A 21,396-nucleotide genomic window follows, 5' to 3' on the forward strand; every position below is an offset into this window, starting at 1 on the left:
CTCTCTCTTTTAATATTTTATTCATTTATTTTTAGAGAGAGGGGAAGGGAGAGAGAGAGGGAGAGAAACATCTGTCAGTTGCCTCTCCTACACACCCCAACTGGGGACTAAACCCACAACACATGCATGTGCCCTGACAGGAAATCAAACCAATGACCTTTCACTTTGCAGGACAATGTCCAACCAACTGAGCCAAACCGATCAGGGCCTAGTGAGCTGAGCAGCACACCAACTGAATTTCTAAGTTCTTATTTCAGATGAACCCATTATTTAAGAATGGGGTACAGAATTTAATAAAAGTATATCCACTGAATAAATAACCATGTGATATGAATAATATATTCAACAATAAGTTAAAATTACGTATAAAAAAGACATACAATAAGACCTGTAAAAACTTTATTGTACTTTGAATAAAAAGCATGTAACAAAATTTAGAGCATAATAAGGATTAAATATTTCAAATTATGTTGTTACAAAGCATTAAGTACAGTACCCAAAGACCATTCATAATATTTTAAAGTCTACTAAAAATATCAAGACATACTAGAAACTGTGGAGTTTCCTTTCAACCACAGCATTTATTCCCATTAGTTTTGCTATAATAAGTTTACATATATATGAACATACACATATAATAAGTGAAATGGAAAATGAAGGCATACAACAAACATTACAATTACCCAGCAAGTATGAAGAAGAAAGCCTTTGTAGTATTTCTGAACTTCTGTTTGCTTTGAATATAATTGACCAGGTACAATGGCACTTTAAAAAAAAAGTTTTTAATGTTACATAATCTTGACCATTCCCTATGTAACTGATACTTCCTTATCTTAGTCATTTATCAAATTTGATAATTTGCAAATGAAATAAGAAACACATTAATCTTTTTCACATGTAATATTAAAGACATTGAACAACTAGTAATCCACTGCCCCATCTAATAAGCACAGACACTGGAGTAAATGACTAGAATGGCAGTAAGGTCTGTCCCAGCTCAATATCAGCCCTGATCTAATTTCCAATGACGAGATACATGTTTTGTCTTCTGAGGAAGTATGAGTTATGATATATAAAACATGAAATTCATACAGACATGAACTTGAACTCAAATACTCTGCAGTATGGAGGCTGCATGTGAAATATTTCACAGTGACTAAAATGGGCCGGCTAACAGGCAATGGTGGTTTTTTATATTCAACTTTGATTAAAACAAATGGACTTACAAGAAACCCTTGAGATTTAGTTAATGCTACTAATCTAAAGGCTCCAAATTACTGAGGATCCTTTAAGATCAGTATATGTGACCTTTTATATATTTTTCCTTAAGGAAAAAAATAATAAAAACACCGAGGTACTTTAGCTTCCTTTCAAGGGATTACTGTTATCTTCCTGAGATTCAAAAGACCAGAAAATAAAAGCACCATGCCTAGGGTGTTGAATGAGGCATAAGACACTAATAGTTTGGTCCTTTTCTAAATGGATCTCTTCCGACAATTACACTAAAACACAGTGATGGATCGCAGATGCCAGGGGAACCTGGCTGCCCTTGGACGCCGGGGCTTCCATGACCTCCATCTTTGCCAGGGAGGCCTGGCTCTCCTGGAGGACCTTCTTTGCTTATTCCAGGAGGGCCCTCTGGACCTAAAATGGGACATTAGCAACATATGAACAGAGGAGTTTGGTTTTTGATGGTAATATAGCTGATTTTGTAAGATATTTAAACTGAAAAAACTGTCTTGAAAATTGTACATATTTGCACTAATGTGAAAAAGAGGAAGTATTCTTTTGCTAAGTCTATATACCTTCCATTTTGAAAAGGGCCATACAAAAATAATCAGTAATTTTTGTAAAACTAAGATAAGCTATATTAATACAGCAACTGTGCTACTGATTAAGACCTTGAACTAACATTCTAATATTTCAATTTGTGGGTTGTCCAAACTTTCTTCCTTTCAGCATATTTTCTGCCAACATTATTAAAAATATATATGTATATGCTAAAACTCCAATGAAGTCACTTTGTGCCATATTTGCAATAAAAAGGACTATTTCCAATATATATATTCTTTTAGTTTGCATATCTAAATACACTGTCATTATCATACATAGTATAATAGTGATCAATACTCATAAGTGATATAGCACTAATTTGTGAACCATAGCCTTATTAGTTCAATTAGTATGCTCAAAGAAAGAAGAGTTCAATTAGGATAATGGCCTTTTAAAGTTACTGCCTCAAAATAACAAAAGAAAAATATTCAATTTTGGGGATGGAGCAGAGTGGTTTAGGGGCACTTTCTACCATTACCACTTGCTGATACTAATGCTACTAACAAACATTAATTTAACACTTAACTACAATTATAGATATTGTTCTAAGTGTTTTACATAAATAGTATTAAATTATTTGATCCACCCAAAGTCTCACGAGGTAATAGCACCACCTAAAATAATAATACATTTTTTAAAAATATCAGTATGTTGTGTACTGTTCTGCAAGCACTACATGCATCAACTCAATCTTTCAATAATGTTATGATGCAGATCACATGTCATCACCATTTTACAAATGAGGAAACTGAGGCATGGAAAAGCTAAATAACTCAGCTAGCAGAGGATGACTTAAGAGTCTTGGTTTCAAATTATTTAACATAGGTTTATGATGACTTTCTTAAAGTAAAATATGCAGTAACACTAATAAACATACACCAATTCTTACCTGGTGGACCAGGAGGGCCTTGCTCTCCAGGGTACCCAAACCCTGGGATCCCCTTCTCTCCATTTCTTCCTGGTAGGCCTACAGTGTCAAAGATGAGAGTAAGCTATCTTCTATAAAATCACTGCCTCCTAGATTGTTTCTTTCAAAGCTGTTAATACGCACATTGAAAGAAAAAAAAAACTCTTTTTAAAATAGCTTGTCACCTGTTTATTATTACTAATGGGAAACAGCATTTTTGAAGCAAAAATTTCTAAAATCATCAGTAGTCCAGGAATATTTATTAGGGATTAAATATTAAGAAAGAAAAATGTTTTGGGGATTATTAGCTCTTTCTGTTAATCATACTTGTTATTTTATTACTTTAATGAAACATCTATATTATTCATATAATATTAAATTAAAATGAAAGCATTATCAACATCATTTCACATAAACATCCAAAGTCAAAGAGAAGATGTAGGTTATTAGGAAGTTTGGTTGCAAAACATAATTTTTCCTATAATAGAAAAATAAATTGAATAACAGATGATAAAGAAATTACCAAAGTCAAAATATGAGAAATGGCATTAAAGTCAAGTAAAATGTCTAAGTCCATTTTCAACATTTTCTCATTTGTAACTTTACTCGCTTCATAACTTTGACCTCTCTCTCTCTACTTGAAAATATTGCTTCAAGAAAACAGGTTAAGCATTTTCTGACTCAATTAACAAATTACTTAAAGATTAAGGAATTTACAAAAAACGCTGTCATCATGAAAACAAAGATAAATTCTTTTCTATTAAATAAATTTAGGGTGTGGATACAAAAATATACCTTTCTTGTTCATTTGCTTATGCTCTCAAATTAACTACCTTTTAATCCTCTGGCACCTGGGTGTCCAGGAGCACCCATTAGTCCAGGAGCACCGTCTCTTCCTGGCAAACCAGGAACTCCTCGGGGACCTTCTGGGCCTATAGGACCAGGTGGCCCTGGAATACCAGGGGAACCATGTTGGGACTGGCAACGATCACAATTTTGAATTCTTCCACTCTGAAGTAAGACTGGTAGCTGGGCTTAAAAACAAAAGACCCCCCCCCTTATGTTTAAATGTGAATGAAAATTAACAATACCTCTAATAATTTTTTCAAATTTTATAGATGTATATCGCTTGGTCAATAATTTCACTTCTAGGAATTTAAGTAAATAGCCATTTCTCTGTGCAATTTCATTGTATCATTTGGTTAAAACTGGGAGGCAGGTAAAAAATGCCCTGAAGAAAAATTCGGTAAACTATAAACATCCATATTTATAAATTAAATTATCATAAAGATGTCAGGAAATTTATTAATGATGAAATAATGATAAATTTCTTTAAAAATATTATGAGCACATATAATATTTCACCTTAATTATAAAAATACTACTAATCTAGAAAAAAATGGACAAGTGTTTTTAACTGTTCTTTATTTTCTCCTTTATTTTATTTACATATCTTGTAATTTATACCAAAAATTGTTTTACTTTTGTAATTCAAAAAAGTTATTAAAAACTCTCTTCAAGACTTACCTTTTAATACGTCAGTGCAAACTTGTCGAATAAACTGTTCTGAAAATTCTCTTCCCTGCATCAAATAATTAGGGGTTATAACATGTATATACCAAGTATAAAGCAAAGGACACTATGAGAGAAAGTAGAATACATACAGGCTTCCCATCCAATCCTGGAGGTCCCTGAGGGCCTGTTTCCCCAGGTTGTCCCTGGGGACCCACAGGCCCCATTAAGCCATCCAGTCCAGATTCTCCCTTTGGTCCAATGGCACCTCTGACACCAGGTTCTCCCTTTTCACCTTTCTAAAAGAAAAATAAATCCTTAAGAGTTATATTTAAATATTTAAGCAGGTATAGTTGCATCTTAAAAATCCTCAAGGATATAAGTATAAATATATAACATATATTTTATATAGAAAACAGATGGGATATACAGTTATTAACCAGGAAGGAAATTTTATTTCATATTAATCTGTCAATTAGCCATCCAGCCAACCCTACAAATACCCATTATTTCTTCAGTATATTATGTAGGTAATATGTATAGAGCCAGAGATATAACAATATGACACAGTCCTGTTCCCAAGGAATTTAAATTCTTGTGAGACAGGCATATACAAAAACATACAATATTATTCATTGAAAAGTATGCAGAAAAAATTTAGCTCTTAATCTAGAAGGCCCAATAATATTGACAAATGTATAACACTTGATACATAACTGAATGAATCTACATATCCTGAAAGTCACAATTTAGGAACTACTGAAGAACATAAAACATATTATTATCTACTTGTGATATCAATTGCTAGATGTCTACAGTGGTGACAATCTAAGCAATAAGAACTTAACAGAGAGAGCATAATACATAAAGAAACATACCTCTCCTTTTGCACCATGAGGACCTTGAATTCCCTTTGAAAATTAACAGGAAAAAGGTATAATAAATGTGCAAGCTACAGGACTGGTAATGTAGCATGCACCATTTACCACACAGTTAATCAAACTTTAATTTTTAGTTTGAAAAATATTGATAAAATTAGTGACAGAATTCCACATATAAGAGATCTTTTTTGCCTTTTGAAGGGAGACTAATGACCATATGCTAACTGGACATATAAAAAATGTTAACTTACATAACTGTTTCATTCTTAGATATGAATATTTTTACATGTTGCAGGCCAAATATGTAGATTCAAATGGAATTTTATCTGAATTCTATATACAATTAAAAATAATGGCAGTAATAAGTGTTATGCTGAACTTAAAATATATTGCTATTTTAATGAAAATTAAAATTCAGATAAGGTGTATTTGTCATTAAAAGGAGTATTGTATTTTCCCGTTCATCAAGTTAGTTAAATTTGATTGCATATTATTGATAAATGAATAAAACAAAGATACTACTAAAAGTGATTAACAGGGAAGAAAATACCTGTTTTTTCCCCAATGATACAAACAATGGGGGGAGCTCATTCATGAAACTCACTCATTATAGTCACTGGCTATGGATACATGTGATGGCTATATTAAATTATTTTCCACTTATCTTTTTCACATATTTATTCCAATGATATAATATAGATAATAAGAACTTTCAAGGAAGGTATTTAACTTTTCCACTTTTTAAAATCCATCATACATTCAGACTCTAAAATCACCTAATATCATTTCAAAAAAAAAAATGTATGGTTTTCACAGACAAAGGTTGGATTCTATTATTCAACTTTAAAAATCAAAACTTGGTGTTCTCCCATTCAATATAACATTCCACACAATAAATTTTGAACTTGAGGATTTATTTTGATTTATTTCTCAATTCATTAAGTATGGATATTCAAATTAGACAGAAGGATAAAAATATGGTAAAATCAGTATATGGCACAGAGAAAGGTTATCAAATTAAAGTGTGAGCATAAAAACATTTAGTTTTCATATAAAAATCTCAGTACAACTCTCTCTGTAAATATTGAGGATTCTGGAGAAATGCAGCAGAATTCCCTAGTAGACATGATCCTACAACTGGAGCTGATGTAAGAGGAGAGATAAAACAGTTAAGTTCTCAGGACTAGAACTGAATTAGAGCTGAAACTGAAAACAGCTGGCTGTCATCTGAGAATCCACTAAGATGATTTCATGAGGGAAACATCCATTTGAACTCCATTCACAAGAGGAAGGCCAAAAGAGTACACATGTGCAGCACTTAGTAGGATGACAGGTAACTAAGACTTTGTTTACTGAGAGAGTTTGGGTAAACCATCCAGCTGCTGAAGAGCAACAGCTGTCCTGGCCCCATGGTCCTCTACATCAGCAAAAGCTTTCTAGGGAATCCAAACCTTACATTAGGGATCAGACTTGCTATTCTCCTTAAGAAGTAAGAACAAAAGAAGTTAAGGGAACCTTGGAGAGAGTAGCATCTGTAAGCCAGTGAGATGAGCTCAAATTCCAAAGGAATTTGAATTTTTAGAGAATTATTGTGAGTAACGATTTCTGGTGAAAGGCTCGGACTAGGGAGGTTGAATGAATGAAGGAGGGAAGGTCCTCCTCTGGGAAGAAGTGTTGATAGTGTGATTAACTTAGGGAAACTAAGGCATCAGTCCATGTTGCCAGGAAGGGAAACAGGAACCAAGTGGGTAATATCAAGTGGAAGAACACCAATTAAGAGACATTTTTCATTGCACATACATGATGGTATACAGGGAAACTCAGTCTATTTCTCCTCTTAGATACCTTGGTGCTTATTGTTAGCTTCTAAATTATCAACTCTTAATATTTTGCACTCACCTTCCATCCCATACTACAAACTTGCGGCCATATGCTTTTAAACACTCTCCCCATGGACTTTCAAATTTATCCAAGTGAGAGATAAAGAGAACCTTGTCCTTGGAGACATCACTACAGTTTTAGCTACATGTCTCCAGAACTGGTATAATTAATGACTCTTTCTCCTACCCACATGCAAAAGAGGCCCACTCGGGTGGAGGACTCATAGGTACAGCTTGCCCTTTAAATGTGAACCAAGTTGGGACTGAACTTAACTATAGGCAGTGCAACGGGAAACATACTATATTTGGTCCTGTTTGGCTCTGATTGAACGCGTGTGTCAAATGGTTATCTCACTGAAACACTACTTAATGAGGAAATTTAGTCATGGAAGAAGCAAAACAATCTTATTATGTATCTGTTTCATAGCACAGTCCCTCACGATAGGATTTTAGTAAGTCTCTGGTGTAGTAATTTATATCTCTGAACAAACTGCAGGGAAACGAGTACATTCCTCCACTACATATGGCCTCAACTGTTCCCATTGCAAGAAGAAAAGCGAGATTAAACAGTAGATATGGAGGCACTGTCATTGTATGACTGCCTTTTCCCAATAAAGGCTCCTAAAATGGGTGGCATTGTTCAGCTTCAGTCATTTACGTGGCCAGAAAAAAGAACTGAAAAACAAGATTCACAGCCATCAATAGAAATGGGATTAGAAACTAAACAAAAAACAATTACAGCAAAACATTATACCACCATCACCTAGAATGCACAGTACATTGACCCTTCTCCCCTCCTATTTTTATTTGCAAGTAACTCTCACTCAGCATCGTTCAGTTATATTATTCCTTATTACATTTTCCATCAAAGAAAGGAAGATACCTGTTGCCCTGGAATTCCTGGTCTTCCATTTTCTCCCTTTTGACCCTTTAAAATTTAACAAATGTTATTAGTTTGCACACATATGATGCAATCACATATAAAACACAAACCATGTATTATCCTATAATCTAGAAGAAATGTCACAAAAGCAGTACTACAAATATGTAAAATGATTTTAGATATGGGATAGTCTCTCAAAGGAAAAAAAAAATGAGAGGAAAATTAACCTAATCTTACAGTTAAAATAGAGAAAAGGGATAAACTTTGGGAGAATGTGTAAATCATTTTAGATACTTGAGAATGTTCTGCTGAGTCCACATTAACAGCATGAAAGTCACTTAAAAATCAAATGACTATGTACATTTTATTAATTTCAATGGCATAATTATGTTTATTTCTGAGTATAAGCATTTGAAGATAATAAAATCTCTTTAAAGGAATTTTTAAAATTTAAAATATACTGCAAAATATTTTTAATAAACATATTTAAATAAGAACAAACAAGAAGAGATAAAGGTTAATAAATATATAAACACATTTATCCACTTAATAAATACTTTTGGATATCCACCACATGTAAGACATTGTACTAGACCCTAAAGCACCGCTTTATTCCTATGTTGAACAAGATATTATAATTAGAAGCTTCGAGGAAAACATATGCCTTGGTAATATAACCGAAGATCTAGTGACTAAAATTTTAAATTACTTTTGGATAGTGATTTATTTATTTTCTTACATAAGTGAATTCCCAGTATTTATTAAGAAGCACCTATTTGCTGGACCATAGGGACACTAAAACAAAGATACTGGGTTGGCCAAAAAGTTCACTTGTTTTTTTTCCATAAGATGGCTCTAGTAGTGCTTAGCTGTCTTTAATTTCATTCAAAACAATTTTGTTAGACTCTATTGTTACACCTGTTATATCAGTGTGAATTTTAAAAAAATTATAAAAATTGGTGAATTTTTGTGTATCCATTTAAATATTGAAAATGGAAGAAAATACAAAACATTTTCAGCATATAATACTTTCTTATTTCAAAAAAGGTAAAAACGCAACTGAAATCCAAGAAAAATGTGTGCAGTGTATGGAGAAGGTGCTGTGACTGATCGAATGTGTCAAAGTGGTTTGTGAAGTTCTGTGCTGGAGATTTCTCACTGGACAATGCTCCATGGTCCGGTAGACCTGTTGAAGTTGATAGCGATCAGATTGAGGCATTAATTGAGAACAATCAACATTATACCATGCAGGGGATAGCTGACATACTCAGAATATCCAAATCAGTAAAGTTATTGGTGAAAATGAAAAATGTGTCTTTTATTTTACGGAAAAACCATACAGACTTTTTGGCTAACCCAGTATCATTGTTGCCTTCAAATGTAAATCAAGGATGAAAAATTTTAAAAACAGAGTAATGAAAATACTATGTGATAAGTGCACAATGTATAATTAAACATCTGAAACACGGAAAAGGACATCTGACAGAGAGAGTAGGGAAAATAACTCAACCTTGAGTGCAGCCTTTTGGGACCAGTGAGAGGTGGCCAATAGTTAAAAAGATAGGAGGGTGTGCCAGGGAGGCATACAGGACTAAGGCAAGAGATTCCTTTTGGCTGAAGCAGCAGGCAAGGATGGATAATAGTGGGCAGAGTGGCAAAAGATTAAACTGAAGAGGAAGATTCAGTCAAACCAGGAGGAACTTTATGGATCAGACTTTATTTTGAATTGTGCAGGGCACATTTTGTGGGATTTGCAGGCAGATAGGTAATTTAGTTATTGCATGCTGGTAAGTGTGTGGGAGTGGGAAGAAGGGAGTAGACTGGACTCCAACAGACCAGTTAGGAAAATATTATGGTAATCCAGGACCATTGATAAGTGAATAGATAGTGGGGAGAGGGAAAAGAGAACACCCAAGTTCAAGAGACATTTAGATATAAAACTGCATGTGAAGAAATTGGAAAAGATTGAGTTTTAAGATGACTTCTAAGACTTTTTTTCCTTGGGTGACTGTGTCATGTTACCAATTACTATGACAAAGAATCTAAAGTTAAGAAATGATTCATGGGAAAAGATGGCAAGTTCTGACTTGAACACACTGAGGTGCATATGAGCTATCCAAAAGCAATGCCAGAATGGAAAATGGAATATATGGGTCTAGAGCTCACAGATATTTATTTAAAAGTTACCTCACTTCTAATTTCAAAATTAACTTAGAGGAAGCATTGAAATACTTGAATATCTTCAGTAAAACATGTTTTTTTTTCTGAAAAATGACTATTAGACTGTTACCTTAGTGGATTTTGTCTCTATCAATTATATCAATTTAAAATTTCCTTTTATGCCTCCAAAAATTCTAGAGCTCTCAAAGTTCTATCTGTGAAATTTTGCAAAGTAATTTTCTTTTTACATTAAGCTTATTCTACATAAAATTAAGCCATGATAACTGAGTTTTATAATTTTATAAACACTGTAAAAGTACTGTTTGGAGACTAGATTTATAATTAATGGTTGGGAAAGTCTTCCATTTCTAAAACTTAACATATTAAAAGGCTAACAGATATAATTTATTCCAGATAAGCATATCATTGAGTTTACTCATAGCATCCTATCCAATGGGTCACTTGTTCAGTTAGTGGAAAAAAAACGTTAAACAGCCACTTAAATTGAGGGGAAAATGTCCTTGTCTTTTCATTGCCTTTGTTGGCAAAACACCCAAAAGGTTCTTCTAAATCTCAGATTTCCTCAACTGATATAATTTTCTGTTTAATTCTCCTTCTATTTATTAAATATATTTCATATTTGGTGTTAATGATCGCTTATCAAACTTTTTGTGCCATAAGCCATTTCAAATTATTTTGAAACATACACACTACAAATATATAAATACATATTAAAAGTATGTAATAAATCTGTATATTTTGTTGAATCATTTGGTTTCCAAGTTTTCTAGAATTTTTTTTTAAAGATGTTCTTTATTTATTTATTGAAAGGAGAAGGGAGGGAGAAAGAGTGGGAGAGAAACATCAATGTCAGATAAAAACACCAATTGGTTCCCTTCTGTATGCATCCCAACCAGGGACCCAGGCATGTGCCCTGATGGAAAATTGAACTGATGATCTTTCAATTTTCAGGACAATGAGCAACCAACTGAGTCACACCAGCCAGGGCAGGTGATGAAGCTTAACATTAGACTTGATATGGTCTGAAAAGTTTAGCAGCAAAAGGAGAAAGCTGGGATTCAACAATTAGATAACTGATGGTTCAAGATGAAGGAACTGAAAAAGCAATATAAAAATTAAAAAGAATAAAGCCCTGATTTTACTGTCAAGCAGGAAAAAGAAAAGCCAACAATATACCTGAATGCCTTTTTCACCTTGATTTCCTCTGTCCCCCTGCAAAAATATATGTATCATAATCTAGTATATTCTGTATTATTTCAAATAAACAAGTTTTTTTTCAGCAAAGAAAATTATATAATCTCATGCAAATTCTACAAGTGACTTATTTACAGAAGCTGACTCCAACACAATATTTGGGAAGGGAATAAAATAACATTCTATCAAAATGATGTTCTAAATCAGTGGTTCTCAACCTTTATAATGCTGTGACCCTTTAATACAGCTCCTCATGTTGTGGTGACCCCCCAACCATAAAATTATTTTCATTGCTACTTCATAACTGTAATTTTGCTACTGTTATGAATCATAATGTAAATATCTGATATGCAAGATGTATTTTCATTGTTACAAATTGAACATAATTAAAGCATAGTGACTAATCACAAAAACAATATGTAATTATATATGTGTTTTCCGATGGTCTTAGGTGACCCCTGTGAAAGGGTCGTTCCACCCCCAAAGGGGTCGCGACCCACAGGTTGAGAACCTCTGTTCTAAATGAGCATTTTCTTGTGCTTTCACATGCAAAAAATTTTACTACTGTTTTTATTTTACCAGGAAGAACAAAATTTTTTCTATATTGATCATAATTTGAGGTTAAACAAACAAGTAAAAGAGGATTTATTTTGACAAATGTTTTAAGAAATCAAACTGAAAATCTTCCATTAAGTTCATAGTAGCCACAAATTTACAGAAAACAATGAAATAAAAGATAATGTTGAAATAGTTTAGAAAACATTTCCTTCAAAACTGAAGTTTGAAGGGAAATTATCTTTCACAATAATAAGTTTTCTAGAATTTCTCAGCTAGAAGAGACTTTAAAGATCAACTAATTCAATGTCTTTGTTTATACAGATAATGAACTTGCAGATAAGGAAGGGTAAACACTTGCCTAAAGCTGAACTTGGGCAGTTTCCAAATTTCTTTTTTTTAACCTCATCATGTCATCTAAACATAGACAGTTTTGTGTTTATAGCAAATGAAATACAGATTTTCTTATATATGCCAAATTTCTGAACAAGGAAATCCCTAAGTCTAAATATATTATATATTCACAGTATATTTCCTCATATTCACTAAGGGTCTAACACTTAATTGCTGCTATGAAGACCATTCCTTTGTCAGTAAGTGCTATCTACTGCTCATCAGAACAAAAGGGTCAAGTATTGCACTGGGCATAATCATTTAGGGGCCAAGTAGACAATATATGAGGGAGAGAAAAATGAAATTGTAGAAAAACTGGAACAGTAAGGCATATGAAGATGAGGGCCGAAGAGCTGGTATTCTTTCCAGAATAAAAGCCAGTATAGTTAGTTTTAACCTGAAATGTATATATTTACAGTGGCATGGAAGTTTTGACAAAAGGGCAGTCAGTTGTTGCTTAAAACCTCCAAAAAAATTATATAGATCAGGGTGCCTTTATAAAGGGAAAAAGAGAAACAGAAAGAGAGAGGAGGAGGAGGAGGAGGAGAGGGGGAGGAAAAAGAGAAGAAGGAGGAGGAGAAGGAGAAGAAAGAGAAAGAGAAAGAATAAGGAGAAGGTGCCACTTTCTGCCAAGATGGAGGCGTAGACAGGCACACTGTGTCTCCCTCCAAAACTAAGAAAAAATACAACTACCTAAAAACTAAAAAACACCCAGAAGTTCCAGAAAATCAAACTGCATGGAAGTCCAACAAACAAAGATATAAAGAAGAAATACTCATCCAGACAGGTAGGAGGGGTGGAGCCAGGGTGGAGAGGACATGGTGTGGTGGTGGTGGCAGCGGTGGCGGCAGCAGCGGCAGCAGCAGCGGCAGCAGCAGCAGCAGCAGCAGCAGTGGCAGGCCAGTGGAAAGCACACTTACAAATTTTAAAAAGTCATGAAGGACACCTGGGGAGCATTCCCAGCTTCTCAGCAGACCCTGCAGCTCACAGTCCCAGCACTGGGGAAAATCAAGCCTCATTGCTTCTGACTGTGCACACCAGTGGGGGTTGGGGTGGAGGCAAAAATTGCTGGTCCCTCAGCAGAGTCTGCTTGTTTAAAGGGCCCCCACAGTCCTAGAATGTCCACAGACCCACCCACTCTGGAACGACGGTCACGGCAACAGCTAGAGGGGCGCCAGTCCCATACAGAAGTGGGAGAAGTGCCTGGAAAAGGGGGTGAGTGCTGGGCAAGCAGGATTGTTCCCCCTCAGACCCCTCCCCCACATACAGCACCACAACGTGGTGAAAAAGGTCGCCCTGTACTGACGAATCCCTAAGGCTCTGCCTCTTACAACATAACGGGAGCGACAGCTCTACTTAAGACACAGAGGCAAACAAACACAGGAGCCTGTTAAGATGAGGAGACAGAGAAGTATGGCCCAAAAGAGGGAATGGATTAAGGTTCCAGTGGGAGAACTAAGTGAGGAGGAGATAGCCAACTTAACAGATGAGGAGATAGCGATATTAACAAATGAAGAATTCCAAACACTGGTGATAAAGATCCTCACAGGTTTGACAGATATGCTTGAGTATGGCAAACAAATAAGAGAATTGAAGGCTATGTTAAGTGAAATGAAGGAAAATCCACACAAAACCAATGATGAAGGGAAGAAAACCAGGATTCAAATAAATTATTTGAATATAGGGAAGAAAGAAACAGTCAACCAGTACAGAATGAGAAAACAAGAATTGAAAAAAATGAGAGGCTTGGGAACCTCTGAGTCAACTTTAAATATACCAACATCCAAATCAGGGAAGTGACAGAAGGAGAAGAGGAAAAGCAAGAAATTGAAGGCTTATGTGAAAAAATAATGAAGAAAAACTTCCCAAATTTTGTGAATGAAATAGACATACAAGTCCAGGAAGCACAGAGAGTCCCCAGTGAGCTGGACCCAGAGGGGACCATGCCAAGACACATCATGATTAAAATGCCAACGGTGAAAAATAAAGAGAGAATCCTAAAAGCAGCAAGAGAGAAGCAGAGAGTTGTGAAGGGTTAACTCCTAACACTTCTGCCTGAAGGCTTGCAAGGCCGAGCTGGCCCAGGTATCCTGACTCAGCCCAGAGGTCTGCAAGGCACATCTTGTTGATGGCAGCTGAAGTCTCACAGCCCTGAGGTTAAAAGAAGTCTTGGAGTGCTTCATCTCCTTTCCCTTTAGCGATAACGTCTTATGTGAAATATACTCCTTAGATTCATAGCCTTGTTCAGTAGCCATAATAGAAACAACAGATGTGTTTTGAAAACTCCTTGTTTGATCTATATACTTTTATGTTGCTCCTACATCCTTGAGAAAGTGTATACTAATTGCATGAAGATCCTTTGACCCTATTATCAGTAACTTCATTTACCCAATAAAAATGGGGGCTGGGCTGCTAGTTTTTCACTGACAGCCTGAGCGAGCTTCAGTCCTCCGTCTGTTTTTGGCCAAATCATTCTGCTTGCCGAGATTATCTCAGCATCTCCGTTCACAGAGTACAGCAACAGAGTTGCCTACAAAGGGGTGCCTATAAGACTATCAGATGATTTCTCAAAAGACACTTTGCAGGCAAGAAGGGAGTGGCAAGCAGTATTCAATGTGATGAAAAGCAAGGACCTACAACCAAGATTACTCTACCCAGCAAAGCTATCATTTAGAATGGAAGGGCAGATGAAGTGCTTCCAGACAAGGTAAAGCTAAAAGAGTTCATCATCACCAAGCCATTATTATATGAAATGTCAAAGGGACTTACTTAAGAAAAAGATCAAAACTATGAACACTAAAATAACAACAAATTCACAACTACCAACAACTGAATCTAAAAAGTAAAAACAAAATCCAACTAAGCAAACCAGAAAAGGAACAAAATCATAGGTATGGGGATCATTTGGAGGACTATCAGCTGGGAGAGGGAAGGGGGAGAAATGATGCAGGGACTAAGAAGCATAACAAGTTGGTACAAAACAGACAGGAGGAAGTTAAGAATAATATAGGAAAGGGTGAAGCCAAAGAACTTATATGCACAACCCATGGACATGAACTAAGGGGGGTGGGATTGCTGGAGGGAAGGGGGATACTGGACAGACGGGAGCAAAGGGGGAAAAACTGGAACTACTGTAACAACATAATCAATAAAATATATTTAAAAAAAAAGAATAAGGAGAAGAAAGGAGGAGGGAGAGGGGGCAGAGGAAGGGAGAGGAGAAGGAGAAGAAGGAGGAGGAGGAGAAGAAGAAGGAGAAGAAAGGAGGAGGGGGAGGAGGAAGGGAGGAGGAAGAGAAGAAAGAAGAAAAGAAGGAGAAGGAGAAGAAGGAAAGGGAGGAAAAGGGGGAGGAGGAGGAAGGAAGGGGGAGGGAGAAGAGAGAACTTTATATAAGTATGTATAACCTGTATTTTAAACCCTTAAATTAATTTTAAATTATTTCTTTGTAATACAATTGTTTCATAGCTAGAAACTTCATGTTCTAACATTCTGGCTGTAATTTTTATCCTTTCAGACTTTTGTCCCAGTTTTGGTAAGAATGATTCATATTTCGGTAGAGTGCTTGGTGTGGAATATTTTCCTAAAAAAAATTCTCGGCTCGCCTGGACTGACTTGAAAACAATGTAAAGTTAAATAATATTACTTAATTGTATGTTTTTATTTTCTGATCTGCATGTCTCCTCCAAGGTGTTCATCTAGAAGACAATATCCATGTAGGGACATGAGAGATGCCACAGATATTAACATGAGGTTAAATACATTATACAACACATACCAAATATACAGGTCACCTTATCATAAAAAGTATGATCAGTCATACTACCTAGTTTTCACCAAAAGAAACTTGCATATAAGTAACCGATTAAAAGCCATAGCTCCTAAACAATGCATACCTTTTTTCCTTGAATTCCAGGTAAACCCAGGTATCCTGGTTCTCCCTGGGGACCCACTGCTCCCTGTTCTCCCTAGGTAAGTCAGAATAACATAAAGATCACAGACCTACTGCTTATAAAAAATACCATTGTTTTTACTTCTACATGCATCTCATATTTTAAATTGATAGTTAAAAATTGATTGACATTTAGTTATTACTACAGGGCTAATAAAGAATAAAAAGTTTACTGGAGTTCCAAAAAGTCCTCTTATATATTTTCCTTTAGTTAAGAAGTTCTAATAGCATACCATATTTTAAAATTTCATAAATATTTGGCACTTTTATATAACTTCAATAAAGTAATAAAGTAGTAAAAATAATAAACACGGTATCTTTTTTTCATTTACTAACCACTTTTTCTTCCTCCTTGAAACTGCTTTTCATCATACTTCTACTTTAAAAAACATTTTATTGTTACAAAACTGTTAAGTAAATAGAATAAAATGTATTGAAAGTCTCATTACCCACCATTTTTATTTTTATATATTTTCTCTCTACCTATACAAACACACACACAACTTAGTTACTAATATATACTGACATATGCAGATTTTTTTCATCTTTTACTTCAACATGCATTCAGTAGTCGGCAGCCGTTCGTCTCGAGAGACGATGGTGTAGCTTCTTAAGAGTCTATCTGCACCTCCGAGAATGGCTGTGCAGTCCGACTCGGGAGTGACACGGTATCTGTCTCCTCCCGTGTTGAATCGACATCTTGCGATGACGCTGGAGTGTCCTCTCCAGTGAAGCTGAAGCTACAGAGCCTGGGCAGGGTAATACGAAGGGTCTGCTGTTGCCCATGCAGCAGACCCCCCCTCTCTTCGCAGCTGAAGGGTCCAAGGGAAAGACGAAGTCGATACAGCTTGGGTTCAGGTGCGCCGCAGGAGTTGCCGGTGTTGACTACAACATCAAACCGCCTTAGGGACTCCGGCTCCGGATTTTCTGTCGGGGTTTACTCCCTTAGCCTTTCCCCTGAAGAGGTATGCCGCAAGGCAGCGGAGGTTTTTTGGTGTCAGAGTTTTCCTTCTCTGATGTACCCTGACTGGAAGATCGAACCAGCGACACTTAGCTCGCAGGCCGACGCTCAATCCACTGAGCTAAACCAGCCAGGGCTAACATGCATTAATACTGTGAATTTCTTATATGTCATTATATTTTTTTAAAAAACATGCATTTTAAGCACAGGATTGTACTTAACTGTATTGATTTACCATATTTTACTGAATAAAATTCCAATAACATTAAACACTAGTTTTCACAATTTTATTTTTATAAACAATATTGGGGTGAACATCTTTGTAGTTATATTGTGTGCACATTTATATTTTGTCTTTATACACATGGAATATTTTCTTAGAAGTATATTCTTGAGCTGCTTCAGTACAAAGAATAACCGTAAGTTATCTTAACTCAAATTGTCTACTCTCCATCAGCACATAGGGGGCAATTTTTTCTTTTAAAACTCTTAAAAAAGGAGGTTCTCAGAAAGCATTTTGTGATGATGTATCAACAATCTTTGAACTAAAAACATAAGAGATGGGACATAATCTTGAATGTTCATGATTGTTTTTTCTGTTCTGTTTTGTTTTCTCTTTAACCATCAGTCCAAAACTCTTTTGTAGAAACTAAGTTTTGTTCTCTTTGCTCACTGTACCCACTCCCGAGCCGCTCAATAATTCTCTAAGATTTTTAAAAGCTGAAAATCTCATAGAAATAAACAGAAACCATTTGGTTTGAAGGAAACTGGTAAAGGCAGCCATGAGTCCCCACTCTGAAAATAGACAAAGGAGCAGCACCATTTCTGGGAGCCACACACTCTTGTTTTCAGCCATGGGAGTGAGTGAAACTCTCCAGACCAGAGAGAATGTTGCTATTAGCACGCAACTTTTACCATTTTTAGAAAACTCAAGTCAAAGCATATTTCATGTCTTTATTAACCAAACTATGAGAAAGTATTCAAATAACAGAAATGGAATAGGCCCACATTGGTCATTTTCTTTCATGTACCTTAACCTTGCGATGAAGGTAAACTTAATTTCAAATAACTTTTCTTAAGGCATACAAATGTCAATTTCATCAAATGAGGGGACCTTATAATTCTTTGAAAAGATTTCTAAATGCATCAAATGACAATTACCTTGAGCCCAGAAGCACCAGGCATCCCTTGAAGTCCGGGTTCACCTTTATTTCCCTGTCAATGCATCAAAATCATTTGAATTTTTTAATTGAGGTGTAATTTATCTGATATAGACACTTACAGAAATATATTAAAAATAAGTTTTAGATTTTCAACTTTCCAATTGCTTGAAACATAGACTCTATACATTAAAAACCATTAAGAAAAACTCTTTTATGCAAGGAAATGAGTTCGCACATTAATAAAGCTCTTTAAAAGCATATGTTAAGTGCTATTACTGGTTTTTTATACTGGCAGGTACAAGTATAAGAGGAGAGATTCAGATCTTTAGGGGCCAGAGCTAGTTAGCTAGGTCTCTACCCTGCACCAGCTGAAGCCATCCTCTGAGTTGAGAATCTTTATCTTTGCCCTGTTTTACTTTTTCACTATGGCTCACCTTCAGAATGCAACTGAAGGAAAGAAACTTTGCTTCAAATGTGGCTTCTTGGAAGAAGGATGAATCAGAAAATATTTAATTCATGCTCTTTTTCAAGCTTCCAGCACAGTCCTTTCTAATGAACTTGGAGAACGAGACTGAGTTGACAGCAAAGAATGTCAGATAGTAAAAGAGGATTGTAGATAAAAGAGAGAACATGCCTGCCAGCTAAGAAGGAGAGATTGTCAAGGATAGTTTTGGTGTTCAAATATACATTGATACCTGAAATCACAATGCAGTCAATGTCTGGAAAAAGCGCTAATTAAACAGGTCTGTGTGACACCTGGAAGGGGCACGCAATGATCAGCCAGAGCCAGGCTGGGTTCAACCATAAGGGAACCAACTTCATTTTCAGCTTTTAAAAAGTTTTCTAGGCTGCTCATATTGACAAACATGTGAGCCTAATATATAGCTTTAATTAAAGCATTTAGCACATTGTTGAACCATAGAACGATGGCTCCTTAACATTTCTCATTTTATAAGCGATTAAGCTGAAAATCATGGTGGTGGTGAGACTTGCCAAAAGTCACATGACTTGATTATGTTAATATAACCTAATACATACAGTTAAGCAATGTTTTTAAAAACTGGAATACTGTATGGTAAAGTAGACTTCTTCAACAGCTCTTTTAAAAAGAAGCATTGTAATCTAAATTAGAAGTGTTCAAAAGATGTATCAGTTTCAGCCCTGTCCCTGACCTTGTCACACAGCTTTCTGTCCCACCCTAGCACCTCTGCCAATGATACGAAAGCATATTCCACAATCACACACTTGACAAAGTGGGCAGAGATAAGCTAATACAGAGGTGGGTAAACTGTGGCCTGTGGGTTAAATCTAGCTTGACACATCGTTTTGTAAATGAAGTTTTAGGGGAACACAGGTACATCCCACACAGCTTGTATTTGTCCATGGCTGTGTTTACATTAAAACAGTAGAGCTGAGTAGTTGCAACAGAGACTATATAGCCCTTAAAGACTGGCCCTTTGCAGAAAAAAGTTTCCAAAACTTGAGCTACTGGTAATTAATATACTTCATGAAAAGAAATGAAAATGTTTCATTGAAAAGATTACATCAATGGGTATAATTTTAACATTCTGAATCTATTTTTAACAAAATAATTGCAAAATAATTCCCTCACAAGATGAGGGAAACCAAACTTTATAATACTTCATGTAAAAATAACAAACCGTGACACTGGAAATAGCCACTTGCCTCCCCAGCCAAATCAGCAGCATCTTCAAATGCCACAAACACATTGTTCTAAAATCTTGTTTTGGAAAATCCAGAAGATTTAATTGACCTCCAGCTCAGTGTGAGCCAACAATGTGAAGTGGCTAATTTTAAAAAGCTGATGAAATATAGGCTGATTCTCAAAAATTTAGAGCATCCAGAATATCGTGGGAGAGTCCATTATACCTCAGATACTAAGGGGTATAGAACTACTCTACATTTATTTTTTAAAAATGACCTTGAAAAATTTTGGAGACCCTCTACTTGGCAAGCCCAGTTACTCCAAGGTATACCAGCACTGCATACTTACTGCAGCTAAGACTCACAACACTCCAAGAATCCACAAGTGTTCACCAATGGAAAAAGGGCAGCTACTTTTCCCTAACCACTAAGCTCCCATGACATTTTATCCTGTCTCTTCTTTAGTGCTTCAGATACTACAAGTAGATTACATCATCTACTCATTTAGTATGCCAGGTCTATTCCCCTGATACAGTGTCTAATTAAAGATTGAATGCTTCCAAAACTGCAATTCTATCAGTTGCTTTTGGAAATTTGTCCTAGAATACACTCAATAAATAGTTGAGAATAGTTTCCTGAGTCTAGCCAAAACATAGTTCATCCTCTAAAAAAATAATAGCAACAACAAAAAAATAGTTATCAGCACAAGATTTTATTCACTTAGAAAATGGTCATACCATGGTATTAAAAGAATTTTATTTCTACCATCTGACCTGACATCCTAAATATATTTGTCAAGCTTCCCATACATTTTTAAATTCTAAAAGTAAAGATAATATATGCTATCTTACCCATAGTCCTAGTCCTTAGGGAAGAAATGCCTAGTGAAACTCACTGCAAGACATTTCACAAATAAATATTCCATATACATTCCACTAAGTAAAAATACCAAGAACAGGGCTGGAAAAATGGTACAAGTGATAGTATGTGATCATGACTCTTTATGCTCTAGATCACTGGGTTTGACACCAAACTTTATGGAAGTCTATGTATTCCTCAGTGCCCTGTGAGATGCCAATAAGGCAGGAGGGAGCTGAGTAGTGAAAGATTCCAGACCCTTCCAGTTTAAACCAGACCAGATCTAGTTTTACAAGCAAAAATTTTGCCTAAGATTTTATTCTTACAAGTGATTGTTCACAGAATTAAATACAGCATATAAAATAGTCAGTGTAGTTAAAACTTATACTAAAATATGCAGTTCATTATTTTGCACAAAGTTCTCAATATTATTGACTTGTATATTTACCTTAAGTCCTGGGCTTCCAGGCTGACCTGGTGAGCCATCACTTCCTGTCAAACCCTACATTTTTAAGTGGGAATTTAAGAGAAATATAGAGAAAATCATTTTAAAATATTAAATTCATTTCCAAGTTACACAT

At 35.5% G+C, this 21,396-nt stretch overlaps 1 protein-coding gene across 1 annotated transcript in view; it reads right to left on the bottom strand.

The window, feature by feature from the left end:
* Window positions 1-391: 391 nt before the first annotated feature.
* Window positions 392-21,396, bottom strand: part of COL21A1 (collagen type XXI alpha 1 chain) — a 181,763-nt gene continuing 160,758 nt past the window's right edge. The window contains exons 20-30 of the mRNA XM_090282615.1: window positions 21,264-21,317; window positions 18,291-18,344; window positions 16,113-16,184; window positions 11,254-11,289; window positions 7,897-7,941; window positions 5,131-5,163; window positions 4,405-4,551; window positions 4,268-4,322; window positions 3,574-3,774; window positions 2,723-2,800; window positions 392-1,644 (exon numbers count right to left, since the gene is read on the bottom strand). Coding sequence (XP_090138741.1) covers window positions 1,457-1,644; window positions 2,723-2,800; window positions 3,574-3,774; window positions 4,268-4,322; window positions 4,405-4,551; window positions 5,131-5,163; window positions 7,897-7,941; window positions 11,254-11,289; window positions 16,113-16,184; window positions 18,291-18,344; window positions 21,264-21,317 — 963 coding nt within the window. The 3' untranslated portion in view covers window positions 392-1,456. The remainder of the gene's footprint in view (window positions 1,645-2,722; window positions 2,801-3,573; window positions 3,775-4,267; window positions 4,323-4,404; window positions 4,552-5,130; window positions 5,164-7,896; window positions 7,942-11,253; window positions 11,290-16,112; window positions 16,185-18,290; window positions 18,345-21,263; window positions 21,318-21,396) is intronic.

This window comes from Furipterus horrens, unplaced genomic scaffold (assembly GCF_987537825.1).
Source record: "Furipterus horrens unplaced genomic scaffold, mFurHor1.1.pri manual_scaffold_6, whole genome shotgun sequence".
Taxonomy (NCBI): domain Eukaryota; kingdom Metazoa; phylum Chordata; class Mammalia; order Chiroptera; family Furipteridae; genus Furipterus; species Furipterus horrens.